Raw genomic sequence first — 18,934 nt, forward strand, 5'->3', positions numbered from 1 at the left:
CACAAGTGCCCAAATTGCCTGACTTTAAACGCTTTATGCCATTCCAAAATACTTGACCTGAATTCCATCATCAGTCACCTGTCATTCCTCTTGTAGTCCCAACCTTAGTGATAAGAGCCACTCACCTGTCAGGGTGGGCTTCTAAAACTTTTTGCTTGCCCTCAGCTACACATATTCATTTGACTTTAAGTCCTGCACATTCTACTTCCTAAATATCTTCTTTCAAATTCATGCCATCTGCTCCAGCCCCATAGGCCTTAGTTCAGGCCTTCATTTTTTTTTCCACCTAGACTATCAAAATATCTGTAGCTTGTGTCTTTTCTCTTTCATTCTCCTCACTTTACCCAAAACACAAATATGGTCACATCACTTTCCTTTCAATGGCCCTCCTTTAGGATAAAATCCAAACTCCTTATCCCAGCTTAGAAGGTTTCACAGAAACTAGCTACTGCTTCCCCTTGCACTCTTAGCTTTTGTTATCTCCCTCTTTACGCACCTGTCATCCTCATGATTGTGCCATACTCTATCATGTCTTCACGCCTTTGCTTGTGCTGTACCCTCCTCTAGTACACTCTTAACCTTGGCCAACTAACTTCCCTTATTCATCTCTCGGATTCATAGTAGGCATCATCTTTTCTTGGAAGTTTTCTCATGAAACTCCCAAGCTCGTTTAACTTGTCTATGTGATCCTTTATCCTGCCCCTTCACCTTCAAAGTGCTTAGACTGTTTGACAATCATTTATGTACATGTCTAAACATAAATTATGTACATGTCTAACATAAATTTTTTTTTCTAACCGTACCCTACCACTATCCCTTTTAGGATGAGAACCTGTGTCTTTATCTTTTCATTCCCAGTCTTAGCACAGAATGGGGCTTAGAGTAAGATACTAGAAAATGTTTGCTGAATGAAGGACTGAATGAATGAATGCATGAATGGACTACACTCTTGAATTCACTTACCTAAGTGACGTCAATATAAAGACCCATATAACTCACAAAGACAGTGTTATCATTTCTTTCCCTTTAGGCAGGGCTGTTATTCATAAGGTTTTCACTGGCTAATGCTTTTCAGAAGTAGACTGCCGGGTCCTTCTGCCTAGCCTGTCCTAGTCTGGAAGCTCAGCTGAAACCTGTCCTCCATGGCTGACCCTGCTGGTATCTGAATACCAGTGGCATAGCTTCCAGAATCACAGCAACACACAAGCCCCCACAGTACGACAAACTGACAGACACGTGGGAAAACTGCCAGAAATTCAGGCCGGTTTCAGAAGAGGTCATGGAAACAGGGATATCATTCCTGATGTCAGATGGAACCTGGCTGAAAGGAGAGAATACCAGAAGGATGTTTACCTGTGTTTTATTGACTCTGCAAAGGCATTCGACTATGTGGTTCATAACAAACTATGGATGACATTGTGAAGAATGGGAATTCCGGAACACTTAATTGTGCTCATGAGGAACCTTTACATAGATCAGGAGGCAGTTGTTCAGACAGAACAAGGGGATACTGATTGGTTTAAAGTCAGGAAAGGTGTGCGTCAGGGTTGTATTCTGTCACCATACCTATTTAATCTGTATGCTGAACAAATAATCCGAGAAGCTGGACTATATGAAGAAGAACGGGGCATCAGGATTGGAGGAAGACTCATTAACAGCCTGCGTTATGCAGATGACACAACCTTGCTTGCTGAAAGTGAAAAGGACTTGAAACACTTACTAATGAAGATCAAAGACCACAGCCTTCAGTATGGACTGCACCTCAACATAAAGAAAACAAAAATCCTCACAACTGTACCAATGAGAAACATCATGATAAACGGAGAAAAGTTTGAAGTCAAGGATTTCATTTTACTTGGATCCACAATCAACAGCCATGGAAGCAGCAGTCAAGAAATCAAAAGACGCATTGGCATTGGGCAAATCTGCTGCAAAGGACCTCTTCAAAGTGTTGGAGAGCAAAGATGTCACCCTGAAGATTAAGGTGCGCCTGATGCAAGCCATGGTATTTTCAATCACATCATATGCATGTGAAAGCTGGACAATGAATAAGGACGATCGAAGAAGAGTTGACACTTTTGAACTGTGGTGTTGGCGAAGAATATTGAATATACGATGGACTGCCAAAAGAACGAACAAGTCTGTCCTGGAAGAAGTACAATCAGAATGTTCCTTAGAGGCAAGGATGGCGAAACTGCATCTTACATACTTTGGACACGTTGTCAGGAGGGACCAGTCCCTGTAGAAGAACATCATGCTTGGCAGAGTACAGGGTCAGCAGAAAAGAGGAAGACCCTCGACAAGGTGGATTGACACAGTGGCTGCAACAATGAGCTCAAGCATAACAATGATTGTAAGGATGGCACAGCACCAGGCAGTGTTTCGTTCTGTTGTGCATGGGGTCTCTATGAGTCGGAACCAACTTGATGGCACCTAACAACAACAACAACAGGCAGGGCTGTGCCCAAACCACCCTGGAATGATTAAGAATAGAAAGAGATGAGCTGGCCTTTTGAGTCATAGGCCCTCCCCCGTCCCTAAAAACTATAGTTATGGAACAATAGAGCTGACCTGAATTAATTGGTGTTGGGGGGAGAGGTTGAGACAATTTCTGCCCCCAGGAGACACCAAGTTCTTCTACACCATTCATCAGCCTTGAGCACAGACGGGATGGAGGCCAGGCCTAAAAATATATTAGCCCTAGGTGACATCAGAGCTGTGTTCGTTCATGTCTAACTTACCGCAGATGGAGGGGAAATCCATTGACAAGCAGTCTTTGAAACAGAGAAACTTGTATCATGGTATGAACAACTACAGGGGCAAGAGGCCACTGCAGATTTCCTAGTCAAGAGAAATGAACTATGATAGAAATTTCAATAAGGAACCAGCAGAAACATCCTTATTCTCATCATTGTGAATTCATATTTATTGACTGCCAGGCAAATGCTAGTCTTTGCTCAGAACATTTGATAAACTCTGCTTCTGTATCTATAAGGGACTGGGGAATGCTTGCAACTATATTTTCATTCCAGTCACCCAGCCAGGACACAAAACGAATGTCTGTGACTATTCTAAGGCATAATGAGGAAGGAGCCCCAGACAATAGGCAAGCATCCTTGATTAGTGTTTTTGCCACTGGGAATGAGATACCCTCCCTCCAAACACCCCCGTAACTGAGGAGAAAGAGGATCAAAAGAGGAAGAGTCATACAATTTGCGTAGTAGTACTCCAGAGATATTTGAGGGTGGCAATCAATACCAGGTGGAGCATCATAACAATGGAGTGGTAGGAACCAGCCCTGCCCATCTCCTGGCCCCTCCTTGTACAACTGTTCTAACCCATCCTTTAAACTTTGGGGTTACGTAGTAGACAGAAGCTGTAGAACTCTGAAGAGCTGCATTCCCCTTATTTTTTCATAAAGGAACACTGTGGGACTTGGGAGCTAGTGGGTACTCACTGACTGGGTACAAGTTTGAGAGAATCACTGTTCTCGATGAATTTTGTAAATAGCCACTGGCCTACTGGCTTATGGGAAGGTGAAAATGAATGATAGGTGATTTTAAAGGCATGCAAACACTAGGTTACACTACTGGCAAATGGGTGGCAACTGGCCTAGTCTGGTACCTCTTTTCAGGGCTCCCTTCCCTTACTTTTCCTACCCTCTCCACTCCTCTGCCCAGGCTCAAGGTTTGTGGCAGTGATCAAGTTCCATGGCATAAGAATTGGTGTTCCTCATAATGCTCTCCACCAACATGACTGGCTTGGGGTTTCTTCCAGCAAAGCAAGAAAGCCAGGTGCAGATCAACATGGCTGCAGCTGCTCCACCTCCAGCACAGTAATAGGCCCAGCCAAGCTGACAGGTACCTGAGAAAATAGAGACAGAGGTAAACATGAGGGTTGGGTTGTCTTCTTATACATTCTTTTTGGGGTATTAGGATTAGGGTAAAAACGGGCAACAGTGAATGTGACTTGGCATCCTGTTTCCTTCCTTCCTGGTTCTTTGCTTTGGAAAGAGGTTATAAAATTGTAATCTCCTATTATGGTAGGATCCTGGGGTGGTGGCAATGCCGATGAAAGTTATGAAGACAAGAATGACTTTACCAGGTGCCAAGCACTATGCAAAGCTCTTTACAAATACATTGATCATTACAGCAACCATATGAGCTAGGTATTCTTACTATCTCTGATTCACAAAAAATGAGTCAACTGAGGCACAAGTTGAGTAACTTATAAAAAAATCACACAGGTAGAAAGTGTTAGCATCAGGATATGAACCCAGGCTTATCTTGACCCTAAAGCTCCATGCTCTTAACCACAGTGATACACTACAGTGTATGGGTTGCTTTCAAAGAGTCATATCCTGCATTACCGGGAGATTTGACAAACAAAATCAAATCCCTTGCCTCCTACTACATGTCTCTACCCTAACCTGATCTTTCAAAACCCAGGGAGAAAATATGCATTGGAATCAAGGCTAAGGTTCTAAGGGGGTAGTTTCAGTTTGAAGGATCATGGGAAAGGTCACCTGCTCAAAAACCTCCTTCCCAACACCATTCTATCAGAGGTAGACTCTTTACTTTGAAGAATTTGTGGTTTTTAAGGGTCCCCTCAGAAAGTATCAGTGCCCAAGGAAAAAAGGAGAGATATTATTTTAAGGGGGATCAAGTAACTGACTGCTAAAATCAAGTGGTTAAGCAAACATGACCTGGGGAATTGGGGTAGGTACTCAGTGATACAAAATTGCAGAGGGGTCCCGAGAAAGGTAAGCAGCCACACCTTCACCTACTTCTCCTACCTCAGTGCTTGCAGAAAGCTAGTTCTGATTACATGAGTCAGGTGGGGCTGTCAAGACTGACTTTCATGACAACTTATTTTTTAAAGGCTAAATTGAGTCAAATAACCAATTATTTCTGTCCTCACGGTGCCAAGTGAACCTGAATTTTCTTCCTTTCAATTGATTGCTTGGTGTGTCAAAGAAGGACTCTAAGATGGCTCCAAGTTAGATTGCTTCACTTTTTGATTCAGGCCAGTCTACTTTAATCCAAATTTTCTACCTCAGAAATAGTCTTTCTACCACAAAGTCATCACTCATACTATCTCTCTTGCCAGAAACTCTTTCTCCCTTACTCACCAATTCATATATTTCCCAGAACACTATTCAGGACTCAATACCTCCAGAAAGCCTCCACTGATTAACTCAATAGCCCTAAAGGAATTCATTTCTACAACCCATACACAGCTGTACCTGTTGGGTGAAATATTGGGAAAAATTTTGCATTTCACTTCTTTTTTTAATCTGCTTTATACAGATTGTTGGTTCAGCAATGTGGATGTATTTGTCTATTTTTGTGATAACTCCTCAGAGTGTTCTGCCAGCAGTCAGTGCTCAGTATGAGTGATTTAGATTAACAATACTTTGAAGCTGGTTACACTCACATTTGTAATCCTCTATACCTAAAACTATGCTTAAATTTTTAATTAAAGTTTTAAAACCAGCCAAAGACGTATTCTATTTGTTTCTGGAATGTGCCCTTCTTCACCATGCACATTTTGTTCCCTCTGCCTGAAATGCTTATTACACGTGCATGTATGCACACACACTCTCTGCTTAGTCAATGTTCATTCATCAGTGCTCAGCTCAATTGTTAATTAATTAATTATTAATTAATTAATGATTGAGCCAACTAATTAAACCCTTCTTTAACCTCCCCAAGTCACATTCCCTCATCAGAGGCTCTCATTAACACCATATACCTTTCCTTCCTGTCCTTGAATAAATGAAGAAATGAAGACTGTCTATCCCCTCCTATAGCAAGAGTCAAGTCATACTCCTTCAGAGGAGACAGTACTTTACCAGTAGGCTGGCACAGTCATATAACTTCCTGAAATCCCATGTCCCCGCTCAAATTCATGGTGAGAACTAGAATATAACAGCTATAGAAACAATGCAATCCACAGAGGGAGGAGAGCAGTGATACAGACCAAATGTCTTTAATTCTAATCTGGTGTTCTGCCCTCTAGTGATTTTCTCATCCAAAAAGAGCCATTTTCCTATTATAGGATCCTTGAAGCTATACGCCCTAAAGATGGGGCACCTAAACTAATTTGTAGTAGACTCACCTGAGCTTCTCCCCAAGCCAAAATCCCCTGTGCTTACATGGTAGAGTAGACAGAAGCTAGCTCTGGGTTAGCACCACTGCCAAGCAACTTTTTCCTCCCCAGTGTGCTCCCAATCTACTCTAGGCAAGGTATCAGAAGTCTCATTCTGTTTCTTCAGTTGCCTGTCAGGTCATCCCCTCATTAGAGTAGCAAAGATATTTCTATTAGGTACATGCACCCTGGGAACAGGGAAAAACTTGTTTCACTAAATAAAAGGAATAAATGCATAGCATGTCATTACCCCAAAGCCCTAGGCAGGAAGAAAGCTGACAGAGTGGGCAACTCCAGAGTGGAAAGCTGGCTAGAAAGGCCTCAATAAACCTTCCTAAAGTCAGAACCAGGTACTACTGGGCTAGGAACCAACACCAAAGTGCTCTCATCGTCACCTCTACACATTCTGAGTTTCCTCTCACAGAAACTCGTATTAGGCTGCTCAAAAACACCCAAGCCCAAGGCTTCTGTTTCACAGGAAGCTAAAGAGAAACAGAAGTAATATAACTTCTATCCAACCCCTTTCCACAACCCTACCTGCTATCTGTTTGAAGGAGCAGAAAGGTTATATCACTTGCATTGCAAAAGGAAACAAACAAACAAACAAAACCCCCAAACGGACTATTTAGGAATTCCCTTTCCAGTTTGAGAACCATCGTCAGTACTCAGCTACACCACAGAAAGCTTGGACACTGGTCTGATGGCCTACAGAGGAACTTGTGTTTCCTATGGATAGATGCAGAAGTAGGGAGCCATGGCAACAAGCTGCCACCCATTCCCTTCATTCACCCTGTTAGTGAAGACCCATGGACCATCATCAATTCCTAGGTCCCATTCCTTGAAGTACTGTTGATCCTTCTATTCATCTGAAATGTCTTTATTGAGTGTCTACTCTGTTCCAGCCATTTTGAATATACAGGCCATTGGATTATCAAAACAGCCATGGTTATTTGCATTTTAAAGCTCAGGGAACTGAGTCTCAGAAAAGTGAATGACTTGGCCAACTCTTAAGTGTCAGAGCTAAGATTTGAATACCAGCTTAACTCAAAGCCTACGGTCATCCATTTCAACCATGCTAGGAAGGTGAAGCCAAGGACACAAATGACTATGGTCCAAGTTTTATGGGCAAGTATGATGCTTTCAACTAATCACTTCACCTTTCTGGGCCTCAGTTTCCTTTTCTTTAAGTGGATCAGATTTTGCTGAAGAGATTTATAAATGTACCTTCCAATTCAAATTTTCCATAACAGTATAAATGTGATCAATACTTTAAGACATATGAGTAAAGTACTATAGGAACATGCAGGGAATGAGGAGTTATTTGTAGCTGGGAGAATTCAGGCTCCGGTAAGCCTGTATAGGGGAGATAGCACTACAACTTGACTTTAATAGCAGGAAGTAGGCATTCCAGGAAGAGGGAGAGGTGGTGTGAGCAAAATTATATGAGTGAGAAAATAGACCACACGCTTGAGAAACAGTACTCTGTTCATAGTAGTTGCAGAAAAGTAGATATAGTTGGCAAATTATAAGCTGAATCTAGATCAGGAGGCGTTATGAAATCTGTCATCTTTTCTACACGCATCAGGGAGCTAGCGAAAGTTTCTGACTGGAGATAATACGATAACGCAAGGCTTTTCAACCTGGGCAGTAATGATATTTGGGACAGATAATTCTTTATCGGTAATAAGGGCTGTCCTGAGCATTAAAGGATGTTTAGCAGCATCCCTGACCTCTACCCACTGGATGTCAATAGCACCCTCTCCTAGTTATGACAACCAAAAATGTCTCCAAACCAAAAAAAAAAAAAAACCATTGCCTTCTTTTTTTAGTTTTGAGATACGCTTGTGAAAGGCAAAATGGAAGTTTATTATTTTTTTTTTAAATTTTATTGTGCTTTAAGTGCAAGTTTACAAATCAAGTCAGTCCCTCACACAAAAACCTATATACACCTTGCTATATACTCCCAATTGCTCTTCCGCCAATGAGACAGCCCGCTCCCTCCCTCCCCTCTCTCTTTTCATGTCCATTCCATCAGCTTCTAACCCCCTCTACCCTCTCATCTTCCCTCAGACAGGAGATGCCAGCATAGTCTCAAGTGTCCACCTGATCCAAGAAGCTCACTCCTAACCAGAATCCCTCTCCATCCCATTCTCCAGTCCAATCCCTGTCCGAAGAGTTGGCTTTGGGAATGGTTCCTGTCCTAGGCCAACAGAAGGTCTGGAGGCCATGACCACCGGGATCCTTCTAGTCCCAGTCAGGCCATTAAGTCTGGTCTTTTGGCAAGAATTTGGGGTCTGCATCCCACTGCTCTCCTGCTCCCTCAGGGGTTCTCTGTTGTGTTCCCTGTCAGGGCAGTCATCGGTTGTAGCCGGGCACCATCTAGTTCTTCTAGTCTCAGGATGATGTAGTCTCTGGTTTATGTGGTCCTTTCTGTCTCTTGGGCTCATTATTACCTTGTGTCCTTGGTGTTCTTCATTCTCCTTTGATCCAGGTGGGTTGAGACCAACTGATGCATCTTAGATGGCTGCTTGCTAGTGTTTAAGACCCCAGAAGCCACTCTCCAAAGTGGGATGCAGAATGTTTTCTTAATAGATTTTATTATGCCAATTGACTTAGATGTCCCCTGAAACCATGGTCCCCAGACCCCTGTCCCTGCTATGCTGGCCTTCGAAGCATTCAGTTTATTCAGAGAACTTCTTTGCTTTTGGTTTAGTCCAATTGTGCTGACCTCCCCTGTATTCTGTGCTGTCTTTCCCTTCACCTAAAGTAGTTCTTATCTGCTATCTAATTAGTGAATACCCCTCTCCCACCCTCCCTCCCTCCCCTGCTCAAAACCATTAAAGACTATTTTCTTCTCTGTTTAAACTATTATTCGAGTTCTTATACTAGTGGTCTCATACAATATTTGTTGTCCTTTTGCAACTGACTAATTTCACTCACCATGATGCCTTCCAGATTCATCCATGTTATGAAATGTTTCACACATTCATCACTGTTCTTTATCAATGCGTAGTATTCCATTGTGTGACTATACCATGATTTATTTATCCATTCATCCGTTGATAGGCACCTTGGTTGCTTCCATCTTTTTGCTATTATAAACAGTGATGCAATGAACATGGATGTGCATATATCTGTTCATGTGAAGGCTCTTATTTCTCTAGGATATAGTCCAAGGAGTGGGATTGCTGGATCATATGGTAGTTCTAATTCTAGCTATTTAAGGAAGTGCCAAATCGATTTCCAAAGTGGTTGTACCATTTGACATTCCCACCAGCAGTGTATAAGTGTTCCAGTCTCTCCCCAACCTCTCCAACATTTATTATTTTGTGTTTTTTGGATTAATACCAGCCTTGTTTTATTGGATTGAGATGGAATCTCATTGTAGTTTTGATTTGCCTTTTTCTAACGGCTAAAGATCGTGAGCACTTCCTCATGTATCTGTTAGCTACCTGAATGTTTTCTTTAGTGAAGTGACTGTTCATATCTTTTGCCCATTTTTTTAATTGGGTCATTGGTCTTTTTGTAGTTGAGGTTTTGCAGTATCATGTAGATTTTAGAGATCAGGTGCTGATCAGAAATGTCACAGCTAAAAACTTTTTTACAGTCTGTAGGTAATCTTTTTACTCTTTTGGTGAAGTCTTTGGATGAGCATAGATGTTTGATTTTTAGGAGCTCCCAGTTATCTACTTTTTCTTCAGCACTGTTAGTAATGTTTTTTGCAGACGGATATCCACTTATGCCAGCACCATTTGTTAAAAAGACTGTCTTTTCCACATTTAACTGATTTGGGGCCTTTGTCAAATATCAACTGCTCATATGTGGATGGATTTATGTCTGGCTTCTCAATTCTGTTCCATTGGCCTATGTATCTGTCGCTGTACCAATACCAGGCTTTTTTGATTACTGTGGTGGTATAATAGGTTCTAAAATCAGGTAGAGTGAGGACTCCCACTTTGTTCTTCTTTTTCAGTAACGCTTTAATTATTCAGGGCCTCTTTCCCTTCCATATAAAGTTGGTGATTTGTTTCTCCATCTTATTAAAAAATGTCATTGGAATTTGGATAAGAATTGCATTAAATCTATAGATCGCTTTTGGTACAATAGACATTTTTATAATCTTAAGTTTTCCTATCCATGAGCAGGGTATGTTTTTCCACTTATGTAGATACTTTTGGTTTCTTGCAGAAGTGTTTTGTAGTTTTCTTTGTATAAGTCTCTTACATCTCTGGCAAGATTTATTCCTAAGTACTTTATCTTCTCGGGGGCTACTTTAAATGCTATCGATTTGGTGATTTCCTCTTTGATGTTCTTTTTTTTTGTGTGTAGAAGGATTCAACTGATTTTTGTATGTTTATCTTGTATCCTGATGCTCTGCTGAACTCTTCTATTACTTTCAGTAGTTTTCTTGAGGATACCCTAGGGTTTTCTGTGTATAAGATCATGTCATCTGCAAATAGAGATACTTTGACTTCTTCCTTGCCAATTTGGATGCCCTTTATTTCTTTATCTAGCCTAATTGCTCTGACTAGGACCTCCAGCACAATGTTGAATAAGAGTGGTGATAAAGGGCATTCTTGTCTGGTTGTGATCTCAAGGGGAATGCTTTCAGACTCTCTCCACTTAGGATGATGTTGGCTTTTGGCTTTGTATAAGTGGCCTTTATTATGTGGAGGAATTTTCCTTCTATTTCTATTTTGCTGAGAGTTTTTATCATGAATGGGTGCTGAACTTAGTCAAATGCCTTTTCTGCATCAATTGATAAAACCATGTGATTCTTGTCTTTTGTTTTATTTATGTGATGGATTACATTGATTGTTTTTCTAATGTTGAACCATCCCTTCATATCTGGTATGAATCCCACTTGGTCTTGGTGAATTATTTTTTTGATATGTTGTTGAATTCTATTGGCGTAAATTTTGTTGAGGATTTTTGCATCTAAGTTCATGACGGATATAGGTATGTAATTTTCTTTTCCTGTGGTGTCTTTACCTGGTTTTGGTATCAGGGATATGGTGGCTTCATAGAATGAGTTTGGGAGTATTCCTTCCTTTTCTATGCTCTGAAATACCTTTACTAGTAGTGGTGGTAAACTCTTCCCTGAAAGTTTGGTAGAGCTCTGCAGTGAAGCCGTCCAGGCCAGGGCTTTTATTTGTAGGGAGTTTCTTGATTACCTTTTCAATTTCTTCTTTCGTTATGGGTCTATTTAGTTGTACCTCTGTTTGTGTTAGTTTAGGTAGGTAGTGTGTTTCTAGGAATTCACCCATTTCTTCTAGGTTTTCAAATTTGTTAGAGTACGATTTTTCATAGTAATCTGATATGATTCTTTTAATTTCAGTTGGGTTTGTTGTAATAGCGCCCATCTCATTTCTTACTCGAGTTATTTGCTTCCTCTCTTGTTTTTCTTTTGTCAGTTTGGCCAGTGGTTATCAATTTTGTTGATTTTTTTCAGTGAACTGGCTTTTGGTCTTGTTAATTATTTCGATTGTTTTTCCATTTTCTATTTCATTTAGTTCACCTCTAAGTTTTATTATTTGTTTTCTTCCGGTGCCTGAGGGTTTCTTTTGTTGCTCTCTTTGTATTTGTTCAAGTTGTAGGAATAATTCTTTGATTTTGGCCCTTACCTCTTTTTGGGTGTGTGCATTTGATATAAATTGACCTCTGAACACTGCTTTTGCTGTGTCTCAAAGGTTCTGAAAGGAAATGTTTTCATTTTCATTGGTTTCTATGAATTTCTTTATTCCATCCTTAACGTCTTCTGTAATCGAGTCTTTTTTGAGCAGGGTATTGTTCAGTTTCCAAGTGTTTATTTCTTTCCCTGCTTTTTCTGTTCTTGATTTCTACTTTTATGGCCTTATGGTCCGAGAAGATGCTTTGTAATTATGTCAATGTTTTGGATTCTGCTAAGGTTTGCTTTATGACTTAATATGTGATCTATTCTAGAGAATGTCCCATGTGCACTAGAAAAGAAAGTATACTTGGCTGCTATTGGGTGGAGTGTTCTGTATATATCTATGAGGTCAAGTTGGTTGATTGTGGCATTTAGATATCCCATGTCTTTATTGAGCTTTTTTCTGGATGTCCTAGCCTTCACCAAAAGTGATGTGTTGAAGTCTCCTACTATTATTGTGGAGCTGTCTCTCACTTTTCAACACTGATAGAGTTTGTTTTATGTATCTTGCAGAACTGTCATTGGGTGCATAAATATTTAATATGGTTATATCTTCTTGGTATATTGTCCCTTTAACCATTATATAGTGTCTATCCTTATCCTTTATGTTGGATTTAACTTTGAAGTTTAGTTTGTCAGAAATTAATATTGCCAGTCCTGGTCTTTTTTTATTGTGTTTTGCTTGATATATATATTTTTCCATCCTTTGAATTTTAGGTTGTTTGTGTCTCTAAGTCTAAGGGGTGTCTCTTGTAGGCAGCATATAGACAGTTCGTGTTTTTCAACCCATTCTGCCGCTCTCTGTCTCTTTATTGGTGCATTTAGTCCATGTGCATTCAGCATAATTATGGAGAGGTATGAATTTAGTGCTACCATTTTGATGTCTTTTTTGTGTGTTGTTGAGAGTTTCTTTTTTTCCCGTTTAATTTAATGTGCTGAGTAGATTATCTTTATACATTGTTCTTTCCTCATATTCATTGTTGTTGATTTTGTTTCTGCTGAGTCTCTATTTTTTTCTTGTATTTTATTTTGATGTGTAGGATAGTTTTTCTCCTTTGTCGTTACCTTATTATTTACCCCTATTTTTCTAATTTAAACCTAACTTTTATTTCTTTGTATCACCTGTCTTCCTCTCCATATGGAAGATCTATGACTACATTTCTTCTTCCCTCTTTATTGTTTTAATATTGTCTTCTTTTACATAGTAACATCGCTGTTTCCCTGTTTTGAGCATTTTTTTAACTTGATTTATTTTTGTGATTTGCTTGTCTGGATTGACTTCTGGTTGCTCTGTCCAGTGTTCTAGTCTTGGGTTGACACCTGATATTATTGATTTTCTAACCAAAGAACTCCCTTTAGTATTTCTTGTAGTTTTGGTTTGGTCTTTAAGAATTCCCTAAACTTCTGTTTATCTGGAAATATCCTAATTTCACTTTCATATTTAATAGACCGTTTTGCTGGATATATGATTCTTGGCTGGCAATTTTTTTCCTTCAGTGCTTTATGTAAGTCATCCCATTGCCTTCTTGCCTGCATGGTTTCTGCCGAGTAGTCCGAGCTTATTCTTATTGACTCTCCTTTGTAGGTGACTTTTCCTTTATCCCTAGCTGCTCTTAAAATTCTCTCTTTATCTTTGGTTTTGGCAAGTTTGATTATAATATGTCTTGGTGACTTTCTTTTAACATCTGCCTTATGTGGAGTTCGATGAGCATCTTGGATAGATATCTTCTCATCTTTCACGACATCAGGGAAGTTTTCTGCCAACAAATCTTCAACAACTCTCTCTGTATTTTCTGTTATCTCTCCCTGTTCTGAAACTCCAGTCACTCGTAGTTTATTTCTCTTGACAGAGTCTCACATGATTCTTAAGGTTTCTTAATTTTTTTTAATTTTTTATCTGATTTTTCTTCAAATATATTGGTGCCAAGTGTTTTATCTTCAAGTGCACAAATTCTGCCTTCCACTTGCTCAATTCTGCTCCTCTGACTTTCTATTGAGTTGTCTACTTCTATAATTTTATTGTTAATCTTCTGAATTTCTGATTGCTGTCTGTCTATGGATTTTTCCAAGTTATTAAATTTTTCATTATGCTCCTGAATAATCTTTTAAATTTCTCCAACTGCTTTATCTGTGTGTTTCTTGGCTTTTCTGTGTATTGCCTGATTTCCTTCCTGATGTCTTGAAGGGTTCTATATATTAATCTTTTGTGTTCTGCCTTGGGTAATTCCAAGAAGACATTTTTATCTAGAAGATCCCTTGATTCTTTGTTTTGAGAGTTTGTTGAGGCGATCATGCTCTGTTTCTTTATGTGACTTGATGTTGACTGTTGTCTCTGAGCCATCTATAAGTTATTGTATTATTTTATGTTATGTTTGCTTCCTGTGTCGTAGCTTCTTGCTTTGTTCTTTTGATATACCCACATAGGTTTCTTGAGTGGGCTAACTTGATTATTTTCACCTTTGGAGCTCTGACGTCCTGTCCCCAGATGGCTAGAACTGTTATCAAGTATATCAGTCTAGGAGTCTATTCACTTTTCTTGTATGAATTCAGCTCAGGTTTCCAGGTAGCTGGTCATCAAGTGTGTGGTACAGGCTCTGTCCTACAGTCTTAGAGGGGAAGGGGTGACTGGTGTAGGTACGAGTATCTGGTTTCAGCAGGTTGTCATGCTCTGAACAAGGCAGGGAGCTCAGAATCATCTCCCAAGTGTCTCTGAGGAAATTGTGTTCCTGTTCCCTAGAGCATACAGGTGGGTAGGTTCTGCAGATGGACCATGGGCACCCAATGTTTTTGGTTGTAAGGACTGGGAGATATCAGTTATCCTTGGACACCTGTCACAGGGTGAGTTGTTGACCTGAGTGGAGCCACCAGTTCTTAGGCCCCTGATGTGGGTAGGTGAGGACCCTGTTTAATAGGCAAAGCAATGTCAAACATCAAACACCCACCTCTCCACCGCACAGCTGAAACAGTTGTAGACTGCCAACAACGGTCTGCTCTCCTCAAATAGGCCCACACAGGTCCATACAAAGGAGAAAGGTATTCAATGTCCACAGACCATTTATTCCTGGACAGGAGCTGCTTCTGTCCTGAGCTCCCACAGTAAGTGGAGCTGGCAAATTATCTTTTCCCCCAATTGCAAATTTATTCCTTCTCCAAGGCCAGGAGGATGGCTCTGGGTGCTCAAAAGGACCTATCTCAGGCCCAGGAAAATCAGCCATTGAAGTGGGCTTGGGGGAAGGGACGGTAAAATATATGCAAGTGCTTAGCTTTTGCTGAGAGTGCCATTCTTCTCTGGTTCCGGAGGTGTGAGTAGGCTGTGTGGCTGGCTGCTGCTCCCTGAGGAAACTGCAGCCGAATGATAGTACCAGCCCACCACCACTGCTCCCGGGAATGGTGCCTGAGGGATCCCGGCGATTCAGGTCTGGTAACTCCTCTCCGCTTCTGAACCGTCTCTTCCTCTCCCTGCCCTTCAGTTCATTTTCTAACCTTGCCTTTGATGTTCAGGGATCCTAGATTGTCATACATATACTCGTTTCAGTTGTTTTTTTTGGGTCTTTGTTGTAAGAGGGCTTGCCAGAAGTGTCTGTCGATTTCGCTGTCTTGTTCCCGCCCCCCAACCCATTGCCTTTAAGTTGATTCCAACTCATAGCAACTGTATAGGAAAGAGTAGAACTGCCCCATATGGTTTCTAAGGAGTGGATGGTGGATCAAACTGCCAACTTTTTGGTTATCAGCTGATTTCTTAATCACTGACATTACTAAATTTTACCCAGGGGGCAAAATCACCTCTGCTTGAGAACCACTACTATGTTTGGGAAGATTAACCTGAAAGCTCTGTGAAAAAGAGATTGGAGGTAGGTGAAGGCTATAGGCAGAGACTGGTCAGCCAGAGGCAAGGGATGCTGTTACACATGGAGAATATATAAGATATCCCTCCGAGACAAAGAATTTTCCAGGCCAAAATGTCAATAGTGTCAAGATTGAGCAACCATGATCTAAGCAAACACCATATATTTATACTTTGAATTCTTCCAAAATGAATCTTGATGACTGAATTATCAGCCCAACAGAATGGAATCTTCTCCAATGGCCATGCATGATCCCTCATTGACCTTGGAAGCAGCCTGAGACTGAGCCCTTGGTATGGTCAGCCCTCAGAATTCTGGTATGTTAGACCAGGGAGCTGGGGGAATGTCAAGATGAGAGATTCCACAAGGTATTGAGGAGGAAGCATTGATTCCCTGGGAGTCAGGAGATTGGGGTCTATGAAAAAATATCTTAACCCCACTGGGCCTCAGCTCTCTCACCCAGAAAATGAAGAAAGTAATTATTTGCCTAAAGACAGGGCAATAGGACCAGATAAGCTCTTGAGGTTCCTTTGGGAAACAGCCTGGCTCACATTGCCTTGCCTTCAAGATTGAATGTACTGACTGAGCCTCCACACTAGAATCATTCAAGAGACTGTGTGCTCAGAAAATACTGCAGTGAGCTGACATCTCACCTGGAGATTTTCTCTACATGTATGCATGAGTATCTGTGAAGAGAAAGATTGGGTGCCAGGATGGCGGGGGGAGAAGAGGTTCTAACTGTTAATTAGTTTTATGCAAAGCTTCTGGATGAGCCCTGGGGTAAGCCTGTTTCTTTTTGTACTCTTCTATATCATTTCTAACACCCTATCTGTGAGTCACTCTATTCCAGTGTTGAAATTGCTGTGACTGGATCCTTCATAAAAGTTATTAAATCATCACTTAGCAGTGGGCCTAACATTTAAACCAAGACACATTGCTTTTATTCCAAGTTGCAAATCAAATTAGTTTGGAGTTTGACTCTGTTTCGTTTGATTCAGCATTAAGCTATGTTATTACAAAGCTGCTGTTTGGACAGCAAATTGTCATTGGCTACTTCTGAAATTAACCCTCTTCCCTTACCAGAACCCCAGTGCTATGCCCTTAAGGGGCATGGTGTTGGGCCAGCTGCCAATGGATCATGACAAGCTACTGGGTGGAGTTAGCCCCAAACCAACGCTTCTAGTGGTCCCTAGCATTGGTGTGGGTGTCAGGGTTAGGAATCAGAGTAGAACAGAGCTTAACAAAAAGGCTGTGTCTGCAAGGGGCATGTTAAGAATGTCAGCATAGAAGGCAAGAATGCTAGAGAATTAATCTAAAGAAAGGAGGCCTTTTTGGAAGAAGAGGGAAACAATGTTGGAAAGAAAAGGCATAAAACGGGGGTGAGTTAAGTCTGCCTTTTGGGTTTCTCAAGTCTACCCTTTCAGAGAGTCATCTGTTGGAATTCCAGGCCATGAAAGTTTGGAGGAAGAGACAGGGAAGCAGGGGTACAGCACATGCTGAAGACTAACACCTCCCAGACTGACTAGAGCTAGATGAAATGTAATGGAACTTGCAGATATGTGAAGGTTTGATTTGACAAAAGTGTTGCCAACAATGAAGTTCTGAGAGCTACTACTCCAGGAGAAGGCATGCCTGTAACCCTGGAAAAGTGGTAGGAAGCCTGGATATTGATGTAGTATCAGGAGAAAATGATGGGGGGGAGCGGGGTTAAGAATAGTGAAGTAGCTTGGAGCTTTGGGGTGGTACAAGTGGAGATAAAGTTGTTTGGAGGATGTGAACAGCTCAGGGTTGAAGAGAAGGGACTGTATGTACATTCAAAGAAAAGACCCAAATTCTAGGAACTCTTGGAGTCAGGATGTTGGGGTGCTTCAGGTAGAGTGCAGAAAGAACGTTTTGATGTCTACTTTTTAATCCAATGTTCTCCAATAGCCAAGGAAATTGAAAAACACTGTTCTGCCTTTAGGTAGGTAAAATAAGGGAAGGAGTGACCCCAAGGATGGAGGAGGACCTACAATGGGAACTTGCATATCACCCTCAACTTCACCCCAACACAAAGGACCAGGACAGATCTGCAGATAAATCTGTCTGCAAGCTACTTTTGGTCCTTTGAAGCCTTCTGCATATGAAGCCAAGCTGCCTACATTGTTCCTTCGGGCAAGACCCTCAGCTACAGAGAGGCATCTAGGGTTCCTTTGGAATTCTGTGGAGTAGACAGAAAGGTGGAAGGAATAGAGAAAGATCAAAGAGTAGAAGGAGGCTAAAGGAGGATCAGTTGGGTAGGTGGAAGAGAAAGAAGAGAGGAAAGGCAGGAGGAGTTTGTTTAGAGAACATTAGGAGATTAGAACATTAGAGAAGATGATACCTGGGAACCGAGGGGTGAGGGACTTGAGATCTTCAACACATCCCTTCCTGGTGAGAGTATTATTTTCTTCAAAGCAGACCCAGCTCAGGTAAGCCAGCTGTTCCTGTCATCACTGTGACACTGTCTAAGCTTATGAAACCAGGTCTGCAGTCGCCTCCCAAACTCCGCTGTTTGTTGTGTGTAGTGGTTGCAGAGGGGGAAGGAGGGTTGCTATTTGCTTACTCAGCATATTTTTGCTATGAAGACTTGAATTTTGTTTGAACAGGAGCAGCAGGGGTTTGCATGAAGCTGGTGGTACCATCTGTTCAGAGAGATACTGCTGACTTTAGGGTCTTCATAGGTGGGAGTGTAAAAACATTTCCAATGCAGCCAAGCTAAATGAGCAGAGAACTTTCTCTGCTAGGTTCAGCAAACACAAATGAATAATCTTCAAAGATAAAGCAAAGCCAATAAATTCAAAAGCAATTGCCAAACCCCCACCACTGCCCTCAGTAGAAAGACAGCCAAAGCTATGAGAACTGCTCTCTTCTCACTCTCCAAGCTGGGCTTGAGTGTCAACAGGAGCCCAGATTGGAGGCTCAGAACCTACCGAAGATTCCAGGAGGCTGCCAGGCTCCCTTGCCAGGAAAAGGCAAAAAAAAAAAAAAAAAAAAAACTCTGAAAACTTCAGGGAAACACGTTATTGCTAGTAGCCCCTGACTATTTGACCCAATCTTGGTCCAACTCAATGTTCTAAAGAGGAAGGGAAGACCTGGGTACTTGCTGAGAAGGCAGGGAAGTATTCAATGAAGAACCAAGTCCCTCATGATCACAAAGATGCTCTAATATGGCTGATTGTTTTTTTCTCTCACACACTTCAGCCAAACAAATTGATACCTTCTATTGAAATTTTCCCCACCACTACTT

General features: G+C 41.2%; 1 protein-coding gene across 1 annotated transcript in view; it reads right to left on the reverse strand.

Annotated features, from left to right (window-relative positions):
• Window positions 1–3,682: 3,682 nt before the first annotated feature.
• LHFPL1 (LHFPL tetraspan subfamily member 1) overlaps window positions 3,683–18,934 on the reverse strand; it is a 49,333-nt gene continuing 34,081 nt past the window's right edge. Inside the window, exon 3 of the mRNA XM_003414796.4 lies at window positions 3,683–3,864. Coding sequence (XP_003414844.1) covers window positions 3,683–3,864 — 182 coding nt within the window. The remainder of the gene's footprint in view (window positions 3,865–18,934) is intronic.

The sequence above is a fragment of the Loxodonta africana genome, chromosome X (assembly GCF_030014295.1).
Source record: "Loxodonta africana isolate mLoxAfr1 chromosome X, mLoxAfr1.hap2, whole genome shotgun sequence".
Taxonomy (NCBI): domain Eukaryota; kingdom Metazoa; phylum Chordata; class Mammalia; order Proboscidea; family Elephantidae; genus Loxodonta; species Loxodonta africana.